The sequence below is a fragment of the Gallinula chloropus genome, assembly GCF_964237585.1.
Source record: "Gallinula chloropus genome assembly, chromosome: 11".
In the NCBI taxonomy this organism is placed as follows: Eukaryota; Metazoa; Chordata; class Aves; order Gruiformes; family Rallidae; genus Gallinula; species Gallinula chloropus.
In genome coordinates, this window is record NC_140096.1 from 9,157,066 (window position 1) to 9,178,333 (window position 21,268).

Below are 21,268 nucleotides of genomic sequence, written 5' to 3' on the forward strand. Positions count from 1 at the left end.
ATACAGGACCAGCATCGTGGCCTGACACTGCCACAGCTCTGCTCACTCCTGGCACAAAAAGGGAGGGGTGCAGCCAGCAATGCAATAAAAATCACTCCCATTCTCTCTGGAAGTAACGTCTGTGCTCCCGCTGGCTGTCACAGCCAGGGCTGTCACCAACCAACAATGCTCTTCTCTGCTTTAGGCAGGTTAATCTCTTATTTGGCACAAGCTCATAGTTACCCTGTGTCCAAGGTACAAACCCCCACCCTGGGGTCTGTCAGTCTGCAAGAGGAAAAGCCCCATGTAGAGGCGGCAGCAGCAGGACCCTGATCGCCCATGGCAGGACCTGGGAGCTGCACAGCCCTGCGCTGCCATCCCCACAGCACTTCAGAGCTGTAAGGAACCAGTTTCCCTCAATGCCCTGAAAGGCAGGAGCAGCTGAAGGCACCAAAGGGCACTCCTCATTAGGGTAGTGGCCCCCCAGCTCAGGCAGAGCCCTACCCGCTCTGTGGCAGGGGACACTGAGGCACGCAGCAGCAGACCAAGGGGGGGCTGAAGCCCCCCTTCCTGCCTGCCTCCTCCGCAGAGCAGGATGGCACAGCTACCTCCACACGTCCCTTCCCACTGTGCAGGCTGGGCAGCGCTTTCTGTAGCCCCCAGATAAGGGTTCTGCTCTGAGAGCTGCTCCTGGCTCTGCCCCATGCAAACCCAACGGCAGCAGGGCTTTCCAGGGACAGCTTCCAGAGCTGGCCCTGCACAACTGTGCTGGGCAGAGCGCTCCCTCCTGCCTCTGCCTCCTGAGCAGCCAGAGGTGGGGAAGCCCTGCTGCCTGGGAAAGCGCTTACCCTGGCTCCAGCCAGGGTTCCAGCCTCTCCCAGGGGTGGGGAAGGGCAATTTGGCTCCTCATTAGAAACGTGAAAGGAGATGTTCCCTGCAGAGCGGCGGCAGCTGGGAAGAGGATGAGTTTCTTCACCCAGCCCCATATCATCCCCATCACCCCAGCCTCCCCACCAGGGAGCTCAGGGGTGGCAGTTTCAGCTGGGTGGCAGCAATGCTGTGGAGTGATGTTGACAGACACCCTGTCAGGGACATCTCCATGCTACAGCATCTCCCGTGGGAAGGGGGAACAAGCTCTCCTCCTCTGGGGCAGTGGCTGGGCACTCACAAGCAGGGTCCCCTCCTTGAGAAGCACAGGCACTGCTTGTTTGTGCCCCACACGGGACCCACTTGGGGAAGGGGATTAGACAACACTTCAGCCAGCTCATCAGGAATTCCCCTCCGAGGAGGGGCCTGGGTCACAGCAAGCCTCGAGACCTGGGGTACAAGCCCCAGTGAAGGAGTCTGGAGCAGAGACACGGCTGCCTTGAGGCTGCTCCCCCCAGCACATCACAGCCAGGCCACGCTCCTGGTGATTCACCGCTCGCCATCACCGTGGGACAGAGCAGATGGGCCCAAACCCAGCCAGGGGAAGGGAGTACATGCGCTGTGCCACAAGCAACCATCCCACTCAGCAGCACACCGCCAGCCAGCCACTGCTGAAGCGGTAATGAATTCAGGTTATACCTGGATAACTGGTTTAAAAACCCCACACTCAAGTTCACATATTAATTTGCTACTAATGAGATGATGGTGAATTAATCGAGTGGTAAAAGGGCTATGGGAGCATCAGGAGACACCCCAAGATCTCCAAACGAAGCCACCAAAGCAGCGTTTATTAGACAATGGATGCCCTGCTTGTGCTGCTGACAGGATTAAGCGATGCCGAGTGGGTTTGCTTCCTTTTCAGCTTCTAGAAACTCCACTGGAACACTCCTAATACCTCCCAGCAGGTAGGCTGAGACGATCCCAACAACATACATGCTCCTTGTATCACAGACAGCTCAACACCACCCGGCTTCACCCAGCGCAGGAGCCGAAGGTCCTGCAGAGCTCCATGGAAAGTCACACTCACTTTGTTCCCTGTGACTTGGCAATCGGAACAGACAGCTCTGGGCAGCCACAGGGTTTAGAGCCTGGGCACTCAGTGCTTCCAGAGGATCAGTAGAGCCCAGCAGACCCCATCTCCCCACAGCAGGGCCCACACGTCTCTCCTCGGGGGTCTGCATGAGCGTTGCTGTGCCTGCGTCACGCCTTTTGTTCGGCAGCTTGTGCCTGTGCCTCAGGCTGAGCCCACCAGCTGGGACAGCAGGTGTTAGACACGCTGTGAGCCTCCAAACAGGGCACAGCCTGGCTCTACGTGGGATGCCCAAGTGTGTTCCTTCCCCAGCGACCATGCAGACAGCACACACACCTCACAGAGGTCTGTGCTCAGCGCGGTGCGTCGAGAGCTTGGATCAGCTCGACCAAAGGTTTAACCAAGAAGGAGCCTCACCCACTAAGAGGGTAAGGGGGAGGACAGGACCTCTGCACACAGACCAATCGGAACAATCACCCTGATTAATCCTTGATGAAGGGAGCTCACTCCCTTTCACACCTTTGCTTCCCAGTGCTGAGGGTTCGATCCAGCTGCCAAAGGGCAGGAGTGAATCACCAGGCAGTGGGACGTACCAGCCCTCAGCCCCAGGTGCTCCAGCAGTGGACAGGGAGCAGCCCCAAACTCCTACACACCATCCTGTGCACACAGACAGGCTTCAGAAGAAAGCCCACAATTTTCTTTACAGTTATCTCTTTGTAAAAGGGGGGTTGGGGTGTGACTCCCCGAGAGCTGATGGAAGCCCAGGCGGGTCCCAGCCCCAGCAGCTCCCCCAGCAGCCACCCCACCTCCTGCTCCAGCCACGCTTATGAAAAACAAGTCAGCACAAAAACACCCCCACAGCTTCCCGGGGGTTCCTCAGTCCTAGGGGGGGGGGAATTATCTGTGCTGGCTGGGTGTACTCTGTTTCCTTCCACTTCTCTCCTTCCTCCTTGCCCGTCTCACTGGGACGATCTGCTGAGCCAGCAGAATCCTGCACATCCCTACTCCAGGCACAGCACTGGGGCTTAAAAGGGACACTGCAAAGGGAAACGGGGAGGAAAAGCACAGTATTTATGTTAACATGCAGGCTTGTTAAAGCCTCTCAGCTTTGCAGTGTGGGCTGCTGCTTTTCCCCCGGGGCTGAGCAGAGGTTTGGGGTTCTGCAGTACCCTTCAGCGTCCTGCAGCCCTGTGACGTCTCCCATTTCCCTCACAGCAGCTTTTGTCTTCCCTGTTTTCCAGATGGGCAAACACGGGCTATTCCAGTCACGGCCTCGGTAACGAGGAAGCTCTGAATTACTCTTAACAAAGGGACAGTGACCAAACCCATTAATACCAACTCAAACCCAACCAGCTGGCAAGAAAACCAGCCCCAGTCAGAGTCTGCCCCAGCGATGGCTTCATGTGCCTGTGCTCGGGCTGATGCAAGCGCAGCACGGAGCTGGAGGGGGTCAGGCCTTCCTGGCTGTGTTTTCATGTATGTTTGGAAAAGCAGGAGAGACACCACGGGGGAAGCAGAGCTACAGCTCCTGGAAGCAAACAGAATGAGCCTGGGCAGGTCAGGGGAGCGTTAAACACACCGGGCAGCGTGGATGGGGATGGCACTACCTGGTCTGGGCACCTCACTCCCCAACAAGGGGCTCCCAAACGTCACCACTGAAGCCTGTATCTGACTGCAAAGGATTCTCAGCACTGCTACACGAAGCAGAGGACAGAACAGAGCAGCTGTGACAAAAGAAGGCCCAAGGCTGCTCCTGCACAGAGCCCAGGCTGGCAGCGGGTCCCCGGGACACAGGGTTGGGGGATGAGGTGATGGGTGACCTGTGCCACCCCGGTCCCGCTCCACCCATTCTCCTGAAGGAAAAGGATCCAGCACCTTCCCCAAACACAGGATTATTCCCTCGAGCGATGGCGGTGCCTCAAGAGCCCGGCGGCCCGAGCCCCCGGAGCCTGGCCATGCCGCTGGGGCCGGCCCAGCTCGCCCGAACGATGGAGCCCGGCCGGTGCCCGCGCAGGGCCAGCCCCGGCCGGACAGACAGACGGACCCGCGGGTGCGGCGGGGGCAGGTGGGTGCCCGCGGCCCGCCCCGCCCGCCGAGGCGATGCCGGCAGAGGGGCGTCTGCCGAAAGCCGGGGCGGGGAGCCCCGGGGGAGCCGAGCCGAGGCGGACACCCGCGGCCCCGTCCCGCCCCCGGGGTGCGATGTGCGAGGGGGACCCCGACGCGGGGCCGAACGGCGCCGGCTGCTCCGCCCGGCCCCGGCCCCCTCCCGCCGCCTCCCGCTCCCGCAGCGCCGGAGGCCGCCGCCGCTCACCCCGTATGGCGGCGATGAGCGCGTTGCCGTCCTTGATCACCTCCTTGATGAACTTGTTGGTCCGCTCCAGCTCCTGCTCGTAGCACTTGAGCCGCTCGCGGAAGTCGGGGCTGTCCAGGTAGCAGTCGCTGAACTCCAGCGGCGGGTGCCCCATGGCTGCGCGGCGGCCGCTCCTCCCGCCGCCGGCACCGCGGGCGGCCCGGGCGCGGCTACAGCTCCAGCCGCCTCCCCCCGCCCCGGGCGCGGCGCTCCGCGGCCATACCACCGCCCCGGCGGGCACCGCCCACGGCCCGGCCCCGGCAGGCTCAGGCGGGCGGGGTCTCGCTGGGCCGCGCCGCTACGGGTCTGCAGCGACCCCCGCCCCGCCCGACCCCCGCTTCCGGCCGCGCCGCCGCTGCCGGGACTTGTAGTGCGGCGGGGCCGGTCCCGAGCAGCCCCCGAGGTGGGGGGAGAGGAGCGGTGCTCGCTGCCTGGGGAGCGGCCGCGCAGCCGCCGGCGCGGGGCTCAGCGGGCGGGGCGGGGCGGGGCGGGGCGGGCTCGACCCCCGCTGCCGCTCCGCCGGGCCGGCTCCCCGCTGTCCCCCGCCGGGCCGGGGCCCCGGGCCAGGCCGGTTGAGCGCGGCGAGGACGCCCCCTGCCGGCGGGGTGGGGGTGCCCGCCCCGCGTTGCCATGGACGCCCCGCCGGCCCGTGACGCGACCACGGCCGCCGCGCGCGGCGATGACGTCCGCGCGGCCTCCACGTCGCCCAGGCAGCCAAGATGGCGGCGGCGGAGGGGAGCGGGGCTGCGGAGCCGCTGGTGAGCGGGGCGGCGGGAGAGGGTGGGTGGGGGGCCGGGCAGGCCCCGGACACGCCCCGGACCCTCCGAGCGGGGCGGAGTGGCGCCGCCGCTCCGCTCGGCTGCGGCCGCCGCGGGGAGCGCGGCCCGCCGGGCCGTTGCCGGGCAGGACAGGGCCCCGGCGCTGCGGGAGCTCCGGGCGCGGTGCGGGGCCGCGGTGCGGGCTGGGGCGCTCGGCCCACCTCCCGGAGCGGCGCCAGCCCGCCTCTCGGGCGCGGGGCCGGCCGGCGCGGCGCTGGGAGGCCCTGCGGGGCGCAGGCCCGGGCGCCGCCGCCTCCTGCCGCTCCCTCCGCCTGCCCCGCAGCTCGCCGCAGACCTGCTCGGGCGGTTCCGCCTTGGCTCCTGGCTGTGGGTGCGGCGGGGGGATCGGCTTGGCTCCCGCCCGGCCCGCAGCGGCCCCGGCTGGGCTCCGGGCGGCCGCGCAGCTCCTCGCGAGCGGTGGAAGGCGGCGTGGCCGGTGCGGCCGGTGCCGCTGGCGGGCATCGCGTGGCTTAGGAAGCCTCCGTTAATTGTTGCTCGGTAATCAGGGGCTGGAAAGCGGGCTGCAGCAGTGCCCTGCCTCTGCAGAGCTCCTCTTGGCCCCAGACAGCGAGCCCTTTAGCTCGAGCAGGCAGTGCCCGGGCTCCGCTGTCGGCCACGTTATTTGCGGGTTGTAGCTTTGAATTCACCCTGAACCCAGCTGAAAAACACCCGGAGGGACTATGGGCTGGTGTGTGTTTCTGTTGTTCTAAAGGCTTTTTAAACCCCTCTAGTTTGCAGGCCTGGCAGATGTGTCGATATCGGGGGACGTGCCGGTGGAGGGGGAGATCACCGTGCCCGTCAGCTCCCACTCGCCCGACGAGGACTTCTCCACGCTGGATGAGCCTGTCAGGGACACCATTGTGAGTCTGGGCCTCTGCCTCTGCTCAAACACCTGTTCGGCTGGTGTCTGTGCCCAGCTGTCACACAAAAACCTGTGCCTTTTTTGGGGTGGCTCTGCTTGCCTTGCACTTGATTGTAAGCTTGGGGACTTTTCATTTAGAACCAGCCCTGGAAAGTCACAGAATCACCAGGCTGGAAAAGACCTTTGATCATCGAGTCCAACCATTCCCATCCTAAGCTAAACCATATCCCTAAGTACCTCATCTACCCTTTTTTTAAACACATCCAGGGAAGGTGACTCAACCACATCCCTGGGCAGCTGTTCTTGTGGGTCGGAATATCTGAATTGTGGCCTCAAATTGTCTCTGTGATGACAAAAATCTTCACAAAGGCCTCAGGTAGAGCTTGGGGAAAACATCGCCTGGCTTATGGGATTTATCATCAATTTTATTTTCCTAGAAGAGCAAGCAAATTCCTGTGTTCAGCTGGGTGTTACTGAAAGATATGATACTGTGGAGCTTAAAGAATGCAGGAAAAAGTAGGTGGTGTTTGTTGTGGAGGATGCTACCAACATTTTTGGGCTGGAGCCTGGTGTGATTTACCATCAGTACTCCTTTACTGTGTCACTCCTCTTTGTTGTCAGCAGTGATTTTCATGAAGGGCTAAACTGCAGTGTTGCTTGTTATTTCAGATGAGAGACCTGAAGGCTGTTGGGAAAAAATTCATCCACGTCATGTACCCAAAAAAGAGCAGTGCACTCCTCAGAGACTGTACGTGTGAGAGGGTCACAATCCTGAGCAGGGCTTCTGCCTCCAGGCTTCTCCTTCCTGGGCCAGGGGAGAGCTGGGTGGAACAGGGGTTAGCAGTGCCCGTGCTGCTGTGGAATGCTGAGTCCAAACAGGAAGAGCCAGAGTGGGAGCAAAGCTCTGGAGATGTGGAGTATGTGCTGGGGTCTGCAGAAGGTGCAGCTTTGGCAGGCTGGGATAGGTTGTGTTACAGAAGGTGGTGTGGAGGGTGCTGGTTGGTATGGTGGGGTTGGTGTAGTGACATGCTGGGCTGGGAACGGTGTGTTCTTGCTCTGGGGACAGGGAACTGAGTGTCATTCTGTGGTGTTGATGGGTTGTTTTTTCCTTTGCCCACAGGGGATCTCTGGGGCCCTTTGGTGCTGTGTGTCTCGCTGGCACTGTGAGTACTTGCAGAAGGGGGATGATTTGCAGGGTTATAGTCTCTTGTGTTATAGTCTCTTATGGGGGGTTGTAGTCTCTTACGTTGAAAAAACTAAACTAAAACTAAAGTTCTCTGATTACCTGTGTTGAGATCAAGTTCATGTGACCTTTGAGGCCATGGGGTCCAGCTGTTAGCCCAGCACAGCCTAGCCCACCAGACCATGTTCCCAAGCACCACATCTACGCTGCTTTTAACCCCCTCTCCCTGGGATGGTGGCTGCCCCTTTGCCCTGGGCAGACTGGTGCAGGGCTCACAACCCTTTGGGGGTTCCCTCATCTCCAATCCAAACCTCCCCTGGGGCAACTGGAGGCCGATTCCTCTTGTCCTGGGGGCTGATTCCTCTTGTCCTGTCACTTGTTACTTGGGAGAAGAGACCAACCTCCACACTGGCTACACCCTCCTCTGAGGTAGTTGTAGAGAGTGAGCAGGTCTCCCCTCAGCCTCCTCTTCTCCAACCCAACCTCCCCCATTTCCCTTAGCCACTCCCCACCTGACTTGTGCCCCAGACCCTCCACCACTCCATTGCCCTTCTCTGGATGTGCTCCAGCACCTCAGTGTTGTAAAGCTTTAGCAGAAGTGCACAGTGTAATTTTAATACCCCAATCCAGGCTTTGTGTTGCTCGTGTCCTGTAGTGACTCCAAGCTTTCCTTCTGGCCTTCATGTTCTATCATATGCCACACTCCTGGTTTCAGAGGTTGCCATGCTCTTTTGGTACTTTAGTTTTCACCTCTTAGCCCATTGTCTATGGTTTTATTCTCCTCTCAGTCCTCAAAATGAGTAAACAAATGGATTGAGCAGCCCTCAGCTGAGCCACAACCATTTTCCTTCCTCTTGCAAAGCTGAGAATACTGCTAAAAATAACACATAGAAAAATGACTGGGGATCAGTGTTTCAGGCTCTCCTGTCGTAGAAAAACCCCTCATTAGTTGCTCCTGACTCCTTTTACCTGTTTCCCACAACAGGATGCTTCAGGGAGGAGCAGCAGACAGCAAAGACGATGGAGGCCCCCAGTTTGCTGAGGTCTTTGTCATCATCTGGTTCGGAGCAGTTGTCATCACACTAAACTCAAAGCTGCTTGGAGGAACCATGTGAGTGCTGGTTATGGAGCAGGAGGTAAAAGGGGAGTGTGGGGGGTTTCAGCAGAGCTTTGGTGTGACTGCTGCTCCCCTTCCTGTCCCTCCAGATCTTTCTTCCAGAGCCTGTGTGTCCTGGGTTACTGTGTCCTGCCCCTGACGGTAGCGATGCTGGTGTGCAGGCTGGTGCTGCTGGCAGGTTCTGGGACCATCAGCTTCATCATACGACTTATTGTAGTAGTAGCTATGTTTGGCTGGTCAACACTAGGTGAGTTCCTCTCTTGGCACAACGTTGTTGCGTGCACGATGCAGGGGTTGATCTGCACATGTTCCCTTGGGTGACACCAGGGGGGGTGGAGGTGAAGGTGCTGCCTGGGCTGACATACTTGTCAGAATAGTTCTCCCAGGCCTTGTGTTGGCAGAGATTCAGCCTCTGCTCCTGGTGATTTCCCTGTTTGTTTGCAAATTGCCATCAGGAGAAGGACAGTACTTTAACAGTAACCCTGTGTGAGAGCACTGCTTGTTTCATTCTGTGATCTGTGTCACACATGCTGTTAGAAATGCTGGTTTCCTGCAGTTGCATTGTTTCTCCTGTTCTCCATGGGGACTCTGACTCGTTACAGAATGTTAATCAGCGTTTCTCTGTGCTAAAGAAAGTTTTAGCTGGTGATGTAGCCTGCTGGCACTGAGCAGTGCCTTGCTCTGTTTCCCTTCCCAGTGAAATCCTACCACAGGCCCTAATTCAAACCTATTAACATCTGCTGTGGCTCTCAGACTGGGAGCTTTGTGCTGCTCACCTTTCAAGTGTTCTCCTCTTCCCCAGCATCCACGGCTTTCCTGGCAGACAGTCAGCCTCCAAACCGCAAAGCTCTGGTGGTGTACCCCATCTTCCTCTTCTACTTCGTCATCAGCTGGATGATCCTCACCTTCACACCCCAGTGAGCTCCCATCCCAAGAGACTCTAACATGGACAGAAGTCTTTCCATGAACGCTGCAGTTAGTCCTTGGCTTTATCTCCTTCTAATTTATATATATAGAGGTATTGTGAAAAGGCAGGTTGTGGGATAAAGCCAGAGAACTGCAAAACATGGTCGTTTGTGTGTCCCTCTTTCTGAAAGATACAGAGGTCCAGCTGCTGGGGGCTGTTTGTTTAGCCCTGCTCTTTAGTTGTGATGAGTAAATAATGCCCACTGTGACAGGGGTTGTCCTGCCTGAGGAGCAGGGCGGGAGGTCCTGGAGCATCGAGGCGTCGGGGAGGTGAAGATGAACTTACAGGATGGCACGACTCCCTAGAGTTCTTGCTGTGCTTGGATTCTCCCTGGAGATGAATATGCCTTATGAAATAATAGAACTTCATTCTTGTTACATGTAGGGTAGTGAAGAAATGTGATTGCCTCCTCTCTCCTGCCATTAGAGCGGGGACATGTACATAGAGCATCACAGGACCCTGAGCTTTTGCTCCGGGCGGGTTCCAGCAGGAGAGAAGTTGGGTCTGTTGTGAGTTACTCAGAGCTGGGCAGGAGGAAGCTGCCTCTGCTCATGTGTCATGTATGTGTTTCATCCCTTTGTGTGTCTAGAAAGAGCATTTCCACCAAGGCCTTCAGCTCCATGGTATCGCGGGATGGGCATCATGCCTACACTGGACAGTTACATCTTTGCCCGTGGCCCTGGATTAGAGAGTTACAAGTCCTGGAGAAACAGCCAAGGCTGGGTTCTTTGGGGACTTGGCTCTCTGTGTGTGTTGAGACTGGAAAGCTGGGGAGCAGCTAGTAAAGTCCGTGTGGGTAGGTTAAAAACCAGCAAGCCTGAGAAGGTTGAGGATTTGGTCTGTGAGGTACTTGGGTGCTGATGTACCACCCCAGGGCTTGTGCCTCCATTCTGAAATGGGTTGGAGGAAGGAAACCAAAGGGTGGTGAAGGTGGTGGCTGCTCTGACGTGGGCTGTGTGCTCCAGCCTTCCCTGCTCCCTGTGACTCTTCCTTTGGCAGTTCACATGGGCAGCGAGGTGGAAGCTCACGAGTCTGTGCACTGTTTGAACTGACCAGGAGATGTGAGGAACTGTCCTGTAGGGTTTTGGTTTAGCTGTTGCTTGGGTTTTTTTCTTACTCCTTTTGATAAAAGGTGAGGAGGCTTTCATCTCCAGGTCCTGCAGCTGTGCTGGCCTCATCCTTGCCCACAGACCCCGCCGTGGGTGTACATGTGTGTCATTCATATTTCAGCACAGCAGTGGAGACCTGGAGAACCCCTTTTGGGAAGCTGTACAGAGATTATTTCTGTTATCTGGTATTTTTGGTGATCAATCCAGAGGGAGAGCTGTGAAACACTGGGGGCTGCAAAAGCTGCTGTTAAAAATGTCACTCTTCCTGAAAAAGAGTGTCCTGTTTCCTTGTCCTCTGGTGACACAGACAGACCTGGGGGGGAGGTGTGGGTCCTGCTGGGGTGGGCAAGGGGCTGCTGTGTATTTACCTACAGGAGTGCAGTTCTGATGGTGGTTGGGTCAGAGGTTTCAAGCTGCAGATGGAGTGTGTGTGTGGAGCAGAGGGAAGGGAGAATCAGTTGCTCAGCAGGGACCCAGCTTTGCTGCACGGTGAGCGTGTGACAGGGATGGTGTTGGTGCTGCTCTCGTATTTCACCGACGTGATTATAACATGGGAACAGGGAAGTTTTTAAATTCTTTGAGTTACTACTGTGGAATGGGACTTTCCTTTTCAGCACAGGGTTTTCCCTCGTTAAACACTAGCTTGGCTTTGTGGAGCTGGACAGGAGGAGTCAAGGGACAGGAGGACTCAAGGGAAGTAGCTCATGAAGCTGTTGGAGGCTGCAGTGGGATTTGTTGAGCCAAATCTTTCCTGCTGTAGCACGGGAATCCAACCATGCTTCTAGAGAAGTCTCTGTACTGTCTTGTGATTCAAGCTGTTGCTGCACCTGAGAGGTAACTGGAGCAGCATGTCATCCTCTTGAACAGAAAGTTATGTTTAAAAGGAATTAAAATCACAGCTTTTTCCTTGCTTGTTTTTGCCATGGATGCAGGTCTCATGGTGGTTTGTTCTGCTTTTGGCTTACACAGAGAGAAGAACCTTATTTTGATAGGAACTGGATTTACTTTTCAACTGGTCACTAAAGTTTGGAGTCCAGAGCTGCTTTTAGTCAGAAAGAACAGGCAGAAATGCTGGTTCTGGAGGTGGGATTGTTTTGCCTCTTTGTTTTTGACTCCTGGTGATCCTTTAGCATGGAGACTGTCATCTTCTAAAGCTGTGTGTTATTTGGTGGGGCTCTATCACTAAAGATGTAATGTGCCTGAAGGTTTTAGCTGGCAGGATGCAGGTAGGAATCCAGATTTCCTGATTTTTCATCCCTCCAGGTGCATAGTTCAATGTCTTAAGTAGGGTAGTGTTTTGTTTCCTCTAGCAGAGGGTGGAGGATGTTTGTGTTGCTGTGGCTCCTTGCCCTGTTCACTGGCAGCTGCCTGGTGGGTGAGATGTGCTTGGTGCTGTCACACCGTGTCTGGTCGACGGTCATTTCCCTGCCACAATGTAATACCAGCTCTGGAGGAGCTTCCCCAAGAGCAGCTTGGCCTTCCCACTCAATGACCTGTCTAAAAAGCTGAGCCCTTTTGGGTGAGTACAACTGCTTGGAAAGGCAGAGTAAGCACTGAGCAGCAGCGGGAATGAGCAGCACAGCGACTGAAGATGAACTCTGTGCTGTGGCTTCAGAAACTCAAGCAGCCAAACCTGGCCCTTGTTCCTCAGCCCAGCGCCCTGTACAGCCACAGCCTTGTGGGACCAGCTCTCCCTGGCCAGCAGGGTGTCCCTAGAGCAGACACCATGGCACAACCCGAGGAACTCCAGGCTTTGGCAAGTGGGATGCCCTGAGCTTATTTGCTGGCTACAGGGAGCCTGGGACTCCTGTTGCTGATGCTCCTGTCAAATGATGGCATTGGATGGGAGCACCCACCCCTCGAGCAGGGTGTGGTTGTGCTGCTCAGCTGGTTACTGGACACCTTCCTCCAGAAGCAGGGCAGTGCTGCTCGACACCTATCTCTAATCTGTTGGAAAAAGGGATGTGGTAACTTGATTGTCATCCTTCCAGGGGGGAGAGGGCTCTTTCTTCTTGTCTGAAGCTGGCTGAGGGAAGGGTAGCAAGGAGAAAAGCCAATCTCCCACCTTTAATGAAGTAGTTTAACTTTTCTGTAGAGAAGGTGGATGATTGATGCATCAACCAGGCTTTCTTTCCTACTAAGTTGTTTTTAATACTATTTATCCACTGAGGTTGTTGTATGTATTCGAATCTGAATTGAATGATGATTATTTAATGCCGATGAGCAGAATGTATTTGTTTTAACTTTATAAATTAAAAGCACACTGAAAGGCACATGGGCAATCCTGTGTGGGTACAGAGTGCTGTGTCTGCTGTGCCGCTGGGCAGTGGGTGCTGGGGGGCTGCCTGTGAGGGTGGGTGCAGCACCGTGGGCTGGGGGGCTTTGGGGGGTTGGGGGCAACCAGCTGAATGTCCTTGTCCCATGACCTCAGGATGGGCTTGGGCATTTCATGTGTGTGCTGACAGCCTAACGGGTTGGGAAGAGCACGTGGGTGAGGTGTGAAGCCTTCCCCTCTGAGAAGAGCATGGCTGCTGTTCCACACACGTAGATGTGTGCTGATCCTGCCTTCCAGCTGGTCCTGCTAGTGGTGTCTTGGACCTGCCTGTCTCTGGACCTTACCTGTGCTCCCACCTGGTCCTGGAGCTCCAGGGCCCCTGAAGAGCTGTGCCAGGGGGCCTGGAGCACTGTGTGGCTTACCCCGAGGAGCTGTGCTGGCTTACCCCGAGGAGCTGTGCTGGCTTACCCCGAGGAGCTGTGCTGGCTTACCCCGAGGAGCTGTGCTGGCTTACCCCTACACCAGCACTCAGCAGGCAGACCCTCTCTCCTTGGGGGGAGGTCTCAGGAAATGCCCAGCAGAGCCTGCCCTGGCACCATGTGCAGTGTGAGGGGGCTAAAGGCACGGGGAGCACAAACGTGGAAGTGGCCTTGGATGGCTGGCAGTCGAAAAGCAGCACGGACCTGTACTGGGGTCCGGGTGAACCACCTGAAGTGTGTCTGAGCTCCTGCAGCACGCCGGGCTGCCAGCGGGTCCCTGCAGCAGCCGGATGCCTCTGCCAAGGAGCAGCGGCAGCGGGGACCCAGCCTGCTCCAAGGCCAGGAGGTGCTGGTGGGCACGAGAGGGCGGCAGGACCTCACTGGCACTCGCAGCCTGGCTCCTCACTGCATCCCCAGCTGCTCCTGCGCCCCGGCCGTGGGGATGCAGGAGGGATGCAGCAGGAATGCAGCAGGGATGCAGCAGTCCCTCACACCGAGCTGCTGCACCGATGTGTGAGAGGCTTGTGCCATCGTGCCCGACCCACTCATGCCGCAGGTCTCCACCTGCTCTGCCTCTTCCATGGTGTGTTGGCAGTCTGGAGCAGGAAGGTCACTTCCAGTCACCACAGGGTATTTCAGTCACTGGGGCAGCAGGAAGCAACTAAGGGGGTCTCCTTTTCCCCCCCGCCCTCAAGATGAGAACAACCAAGATACACATTGAAGTAACTTCACTTAGCTGTGTGCAGGAAATCATTAGGACCTTCTGGATTATCTCCCTCCCCTCGCCAGCTGCTGTGTGTGTACTCTGAAGCTTGCCACCAGCCTCTGACACTGTGTATCGCAGAGCATCGCTCAGCACTATTGCTTTTACCCTCCTCATAGTCACTGGTGAGTATAAACTGAGGGAATTTTAGATCCCTTTACACGGTCGGTCAGGGTTCACTACATGCTTAACGCTTGGGAATGGATCTTACACAAGTGAGTAGCAAACATGAAGGTGATCCTGCTTTTGGAGCCTGGCTGGAGCAATCGGAGCAGCTTGCCTTATGTATTCTCCAGAGATGTTGTTATCAGGGGGGTCAGAGGTGCCCAGGACCTTGACCTCGCTGTGTTTGGCAGTCTGTTACCCTTCTCCTGGAAGCAAAACTATTGCAATGGAAGGAACTGGTGCGAGACACCTGGGCTGTCAGCAGTTTGCCACAGTCTGTGGCTGCAGCTCACTGAGCAGATGGGTTGTTCCTCCCCAAAAGGGGAGCGTAACTCAACATGGGTGCAGGCTGACTGGTCCCCAAGGACTTGAAAATACTGAGGTTTCACCAGTGGCTGCAATGGGTGTTTTCTGTGGGCTCTGGGTTGGTTTTCTGAGAGCTTTCATGCTGGGCAAGATGGGCTTTTCTTTTTTCTGAGGTTACTGCCCGACCGTGCCCTACAGCACAGGAATGGTGTAAGCAGCAGCCAGGGGAAGGGCTCTCCCAGTAAAATCGGGGAGTAACCTGTTGCTGGCTGGCACAGTGAACCCGTGATTCCCGACCTTTGCCTTCCTTGACAGGTAGCTGCTGAGATGGCTGTGGGAGCTGGAAGCCGAGCTGGGGGCTGCTGGTTCTCCTGATCATCCATACCCAGCCCAGAGGCTGTGTGCCGGCAGCGTGCGTGCCGAGGGTCTGCAGGCTGGGGAGCTGGGATCCCCCAGCGCCAGCGGGACGAGTCTGCAGCAGCGAGGACAGCTGAAGGTGCGGCTGCAGTGAGTGACACAGGGAGCCTGGCTGAGCTGCAGGAGGGTCCCGTGGCTGGAGGCACAGTGCAGCCGGGAGCTCGTACGTGTGGGGCCGCCGGCGTCGACACACGTAAGGGTCACTGTGCTGCTGGGCCTTGCTGGGGGATGGTGGCTGTGTTGTGTGGGTGGGGGCTCGGCGTGTCTGCAGCAGGGACAGGTCCCTGGGAGACAGGGGTGAGGGAACCCACCCTTGCAGGTTTTGCCCTAGATTTGGTTCTCGATCCCAGTGGGAGCAAAGCGCTCGCTGGGGTGGGGAGGATTGCTCTGTGTTTTCCCCTTGGTTGTTTTCCTTGAACCTCTGCCCCCGTTTCAGAGTTCACAGCCGTTTGCTCGGAGGGGAAGTGAGCAGGGATGGGTTTGTTCAGTGTGTCACGGCCTCCCTGCACCCGGCACCTACCCACATCTGGCCCTTGGAGCCTTCTGTGCCTGATGAGCCGCTGCGCGCGGGGCTGAGGGGGGACACGAGCTGTCCCAGCGCTGCCATAGACAGAACGATGGCCACGCGTATCGGCTGAGCTCCTGCACGTGCAGGAGGCGTGGCCCCAGCTCCTCTGGGCAGCCTGGGACAGCATCTCCTGTGCTGTGTGGGTGTGGAGCAAACCTCTGGATGGCACCTGGGTGAAACAGCCCCCATGACACCCCACAAACCCCATCTCTCCCCCAGTGCTGCGTGGCTGGCGGTGGGAAGAGCATAAGGTGAACCACCAGCTCCTGCTAAAAGGGTCCAGGACTTCCCTGCCTTAAGGGAGATACAAAGACTCAAAACCAAGGTGGGAAGGCTGGGCTGGGGGCACGATGACGCCGTGTAGGTACCACCTTCTGCGGGAGATCTGTGAGCAGGCAGCACAGGGAGCGCTGCAGGATAGTGGCTGGTGTTGGTTACTGTGTTCCCAACTGGTACTCGCTGGTGTAAAGCATCTCTCAGCCAGGCTGGAGGTTCAGCCAGCTGAGCTCCACAGCTGCAGCCTCAGAAACTGGTGGTGCAGGGTCTGGGTGCTCCAGGGAGTAAAGCATGCACATACCTGGAGTAAAGACTGCTGTGTCCCTTTCCAGTGGAGTGCAAACCAAGGGAAAGTAAAGTAAGTGCTGTCTTCTGTGTGGTTCTTGCTAAGAAGTCATGGTTTTGCCTTGACAGTTCTCCCTTTGTGGATGATGGAGGTGAGGAGTGCTGGGCACCGAGCAAAGCCGCCTGCAGGCCAGCACCAGGAGCTCCTGACCCAGCCCTCTTCGGTGGAGGAGGAAGATGAAGAAGGTGCCTATGGCTTCTTCTGTCAGAGGAGCAGTGAGCACAGCCCCAAGGACGAGCTTGACTACATGCTGATAGATGACAGCAGCTTGCCCTCCCCAGGTGGCTCTGTCCCCATGAGAACCTGGGGGCCCTGTCCACGGCTCATCAGCCTCACTGAAGAGCAGGCTGGGTGCAGAGGGGGTGAGACAGGCAGCAGTGAAGTTTTTGGTGGTGGTGAAGTGTTGGCCTTTGGTGGATGTTCTCGGACAAGACGTGGGCACATGCTCCAGCATGAAGAAACTGGTCCAGAGTGGCTGCCCCAGGCAGGCCAGGGGAGATACCACAACACCCCAGGCTGGGAGGAAGATGAGGTTAAAGCTGTCTCTCTGTCTCCTGGGGAAACAAAGACATGGCCTGGCCAGCTGGTAAGTGTATCTGTCTCTCTGGCACGTTCACAGCCAGAGCCAAGGTGCTTTGGAGCGGTGGTGACTGGGGGGCCCGTTACCTGCACCCCCGTACCTGCACCCTTGAGGTGCCCAGCTGGTCGTGAGCTCAGGGTGCTGTGGCAGGTGCCTGTCTGCCTGGGGAGCCAGAGCTTGAGGGTTCCTCCTGCCTTGGGGCTGGCCCACCATGGGCTCTGCTCAGGGTTGCTGTGGCCCAACAGGCTCCTGGGTGAGCTCCCGGCTCGTTCTGTTTGTGCTCCAGATATGGTCTCTGTCCTCCCTTTTGAGTCCCTGTTCACAAGAGACTCATAGGACAATAATGCCCCTCTAGGCCTCTGTCTGCCTCTGAATTTGGGTGCAAAGGGCTGACGGGAGCCCTGTCCCCACCAGCCCTGTCCCCATAGCGACACGGGCAGAGGGGCTCCAGGCAGCTCCAGCCCCGCAGCCCCCAGTCCCACAGCCCCTGGTCCTGCAGCCCCTGGTCCCACAGCACACCAGCCTGGACCTTCTGGTTTGCTTCCCCACATGACACAGCCTGGTTCTCATTGCTGGAGGTGGGATGGTGCTGGGCTGGGTGCTGCTGTCAGGGCAGTTCTGTGGTGCCATTTCCCTGCCTGGCCTCAGCCTTGTCAGACCTTTGCTCCTGCAGCTCTCCAGCCCCTGGCACTTCTTCCTGCTGCCAGTATGAGTCTGTGTGTGTGTGTACATACATATATGTGTGTGTGTGTGTGTGTACATACAGGTGTGTGTACATACAGGTGTGCCCTGCTTCAGTGGTCGTTTCGGTGTGACAGGTGCTGTGAAGGAAAATCCACAGGGTAGAGAGATTTGAAGTTAACAGCTCCTCCCCTGCCCCAGAGCCACCTTTCCCCTGTGCCGATGGGTGCTGGGCTGCAGTCCCTGACCCACATTTCGCTTCCTGGCAGTTGCCACTCCTGTCTGGCACTGGCTCTGCCCTTTGCCTGGCACGCAGGAAGGAGTGGAGCAGCCATGGGCAGCTTCCTCCATCGCTGCTCCCACCTGACACAAGGTGTGGGGCTGTGGGGAGCTCGATGCTTTCCACAGGGGGGAGAATCTTGGAGCCCAGCAAGAGCTGCTGGGTTTCCCTTAGGCTGTGTGACTCTTCCCAGGTTCTGGCATTTTGTGTGGCTGCTGCAGGCCTATACAGGCAGCAGGATGATTTACACAGGGCTTGTTTAACGCCCACCTCTGCCCCTGATCCAGCTGGCCTTTAGTGAAATGATGTGGCAGAGCTGGGATGGGTTCACGGCCCATTCCATGGGGCTCCAAACCTTCCCGACAGCAGGGATGGAGCAGCCCTGCTCACAGACACCCCGGTCTGGCCCCCAGCCCCAGCCAAGCCGTGTCCTGGGGTGGTGGGTGCTGGTCTGAGGCCCCAGGTGAGCACAGAGGTGGGCAGAGGCTGGAGGTGGCTCTGGCCCAGCAGCCTTGAGGTGTCTGTCATTTGGGAAGGAGAAATGCTTTTTCTTCTCCTTTGGGTTGTGTCAGGGGCTGCGACCTGGCTCAGGCACAAGGTTCGGGCACGGATCTTTCCATGCTGGATGTTTCCATGCTGGTGGGTTTGAACCAGAGAAACAAGCCACAGCAAAGGGCCTGGAGCAGGCTCAGTGCTCTCTGCCCACACCCAGTCTGTTTAACCTTCCCTCATTGTTCCTGCTCCCCCTCTTGATGTGCTTCAGAGCAGGGACCCAGAGCACGTTGCTCCAGCCCAGCCCTTGGCGCGGGGCCGGGGGCAGGACGCTCTGGCTGGGATGCGGCCGTGGGGGGCTGGGGGCAGGAAAGAATTTGCTGCTGAAGAATAAGGCTTTTGTGTGTGCTGAGGGTTTGTATGAGAAGCGCTTTCTGGAGCTGCCTGAGCCTCCCAGCATCCCCCAGGGAGGCTCCATCCCACCCCTGGGCTGCACTGCCCGTGGGCACGGGACGGGCACTTGCTGTTCCCGAGCAAGAAGTGTCCCCTCGTGCCTGCATCCTGTGCCTAAAGGATGGACATTGCCACTGTGGTGGCTGTGGAAGGGTCCCTGGAGAAGCCGTGCCTGATGCCAGATTGTTTTAAATGGCCTCTGCCATGCTCCTGAAGGGAACAGTACCGTGCTGCTGGCTCCGTGCCTGTCTGGGTCCCCTCCCAGCTTTGGGGTGTGCTGCTGTGGGGTGTCTGCAGGACCAGCCCAGCACAGTTGGGCTTTGACTGTATCCTGAGCTCTGCCCTGCGGTCCTGCTGTGTCATTTTGGGAAGGAGGTTGGTTTGGCCAGGCAGCCCTTTGCTCATGGTAGCAGTGCCCGGAGACCCCCAAGTGCTGGAGCATGACAGCACAGCCCAGTAAGGCAAACTGGGCACGCATGGTTTGCAGGAACCTTTGGGTCCCACCTGCTCTGGGGATGCACACACTGGTGATGGGAACCATCAGAGGATTTGGTTTCTGGCTCTGGAAGAGCTGTCGCTGTGTCCAGGGGCTGGCATCCTGTGGGTGTGCGCAGGGCTGGACCGTCCCCCATACCCAGAGAGAGAGGAGGCTGTGTGCAAATTCATCACACAGAGTTAAACATGCAAAGCCTGCTCAGCACTGCACCCACAGAGGTGCCTCCCCCTTGGTCATTAATCCCAAACTCAGCCAGAATTAGGGCTGGGATCTGGGAGACAGCAGCTGCTGCTGGAGCCATGTGCAGAGATACATGAGTGGGTCAGTCCCGTCTGTTCACTGGCATCTGGCTGCACCCGCCTGGGAGGCGGCTCTGGCTCTGCTGCCTGGGGTTGGTTTTTAGAGCTGCTGGGTGTGTTATAGCTGCCCTGGGCTCTGCAGCACCCCTGACTCCAACCAAACTTCTTAGGGTGCAGCTGGAGCAGGGACTGCGAGGGGTGGCCGTGGCTCTTGTGCTGGGCCAGTGTGTTTGGAAGCGGCAATGGGAGGCTGAGCCCAGAGTCTCCTGTGCAGGGCAGCTGCCGTGGGTGGATGGAGGAGGGGGAGGGATGGAGCCAGGAGCCAGAGTGTCCCCGTGATGCCCCTGCTCTGTGTATTCCTGAGGGGTGCCCGCCATGGCTGTGTCCCCAGGCCAGGCTGTGCAGAGCCCTGTCCCCACTGGAGGTTATTCTTGCTTCCCCTGCCGTGGCTGGGGGGTTATTTTTTGCTGTTGGTGTCACTGTCTTTGCCCGCAGCCCTGGAGAAGCTGGGGGGGGTCCTAGCTAGCCCTGGCTGTGCAGCAGCTGGCTGGGGGAGGGGAGACAGCCAGCTTCTAGGGAGAGCCTGGAATTTAACTGGAATTTGGGAACTTCAGCACCAGTAAACTTCCTGGCTAACAGATCCAGCCAGGTCCTGGTGTGCTGGGGCAGGAGCATTCCCCACCTTGTGCATCAGAAATTCCATGGAAGCATTGCTGACTGCACAGATCCAGCCCCTGCTGGGACCCTTGAGGGGACTGAGGAGGGTGAGGGGGCTTCTTGCAGCCATGGGCAAGGCCGGGCTCACTCCAGGCATCCCAGGGAGTTTGGTGTGTGCCCGGGCTGGGAAAACCTATGTGGGGTCAGAGGGTGCAGTGGGAGAGGATGAGGTCCGGCTCCTCCACTGGCTCTCCATGGGATGTGCTGTGGGGACCCTGGGACCCTGGTGCTCTGCTGCTGTGGGGTGGGGGGCTGCCAGGTGCCCCGCTCACCCCAGTGCCGCATGGGCCGGTACGTGGGTATTAAGTAATTGCTTAATTGTCCATCAGAGAGGGATATGCTTTCCCATGGCGCTGGGTCTCTGCTGCAGCCTGTGGCAGCACATGGCAACCAAGCCCCTGCCTGTGCCCCCCTTCCAGGCAGCACCCATCCCCAGAGTGTGCTGTCTGCGCCCCGGGCATCCGTCCGGGTGCTGCCACCCCCTCTCAGGGCACTGAGGATGGCTGAGGGATGTGGGTGGTGGCAGAGCCAGGGCTGCTTGGCCGGGCTGCACCTCTGTCCCCAGCACATTTGGTAGTGTCTGGGTGAGCAGCAGAAGCTGGGAGCCCTGGTGTGAGGGTGACAAATGAGGGACTGGGTCTGAGAGGTGACAGGACCCCTGTTTCATGGGTTTGTTTTTAGCATTGAAACCAAAGAAACAATGAAAAACCCCAAATTTTCTGTTTTCTCATGTTCCCCAATGCCCATTGAGACTGGAGTTTCTGGTGAGGAACCTCTGAAGGGCAGGACAGTGCAGCAGTTGCAGGCGGCAGGGAGCTCATCTCTCTGCCTCCCTGGTAGCAGGGGGAGAGCGGGAAGCTCAGGAGGTCTGCTGCTGCTCTGTGACATTCACAGAGGGGGCTTCAGAGGTCTGGCCATGGTGGTGGCTGGTGCCTCTTCCATAGGCTGGCACCAAGCTGGGCAGGGACCACTGGAGCCCAGCGCCGTGTGGGGATGCCATCACTGCCCAAGCCCTGGCCGTGGGGCACCATGTGCTGCCCTGGGGGGCACAGGGGCCTCGACCCTGTCCTTGGGAAGGCTTAAATCTCCTCAAACCCCCCACTGCTGCTTCCCATGGCAGCAGGTTCTGTGGTTTGTCTGCTTCTACTCTCGGCACCCGCGTGGCACTGCAGCCTCTGCCCAGCGTGGGCAGCCCCATGCTGCCAGCACCAGCCCTGCAACGGGGCCTTTGGAGAAGAAAAGGGTTCCTGTTCCTGCTGTGCTAATTGGGAGCTGCCTGCTCAGCAAGAGCTGCTCCCATCCTGACCCCGGGAAGGGCTGCACACAGCAGCAA

General features: G+C 58.1%; 2 protein-coding genes across 2 annotated transcripts in view; one reads left to right on the forward strand and one right to left on the reverse strand.

Moving 5' to 3' along the window:
• OPHN1 (oligophrenin 1) overlaps positions 1-4,401 on the reverse strand; it is a gene marked incomplete at its 5' end in the record, with an annotated part of 48,722 nt that extends 44,321 nt beyond the window's left edge. The window contains one exon of the mRNA XM_084269252.1: positions 4,248-4,401. Within this exon, the coding sequence (XP_084125378.1) occupies positions 4,248-4,401 (154 nt within the window). The remainder of the gene's footprint in view (positions 1-4,247) is intronic.
• Positions 4,402-4,984: 583 nt separating this feature from the next.
• On the forward strand, positions 4,985-9,313 carry YIPF6 (Yip1 domain family member 6). The gene is made up of 7 exons (XM_084269087.1): positions 4,985-5,044; positions 5,836-5,964; positions 6,636-6,714; positions 7,087-7,129; positions 8,135-8,260; positions 8,356-8,513; positions 9,069-9,313. The coding sequence occupies exons 1-7, from the start codon at positions 5,006-5,008 to the stop codon at positions 9,185-9,187; spliced, it is 693 nt and encodes a 230-aa protein (XP_084125213.1). The 5' UTR covers positions 4,985-5,005; the 3' UTR covers positions 9,188-9,313.
• The last annotated feature ends 11,955 nt before the right edge of the window (positions 9,314-21,268 follow it).

Coding starts and splice junctions, on each gene's coding strand:
- YIPF6 (XM_084269087.1), top strand. CDS start 5,006: ATGGCGGCGGCGGAGGGGAGCGGGGCTGCGGAGCCGCTG. Junction 7,130..8,134: donor CTGTGTGTCTCGCTGGCACT/GTGAGTACTTGC, acceptor TTCCCACAACAG/GATGCTTCAGGGAGGAGCAG. Junction 8,261..8,355: donor AAGCTGCTTGGAGGAACCAT/GTGAGTGCTGGT, acceptor CTGTCCCTCCAG/ATCTTTCTTCCAGAGCCTGT.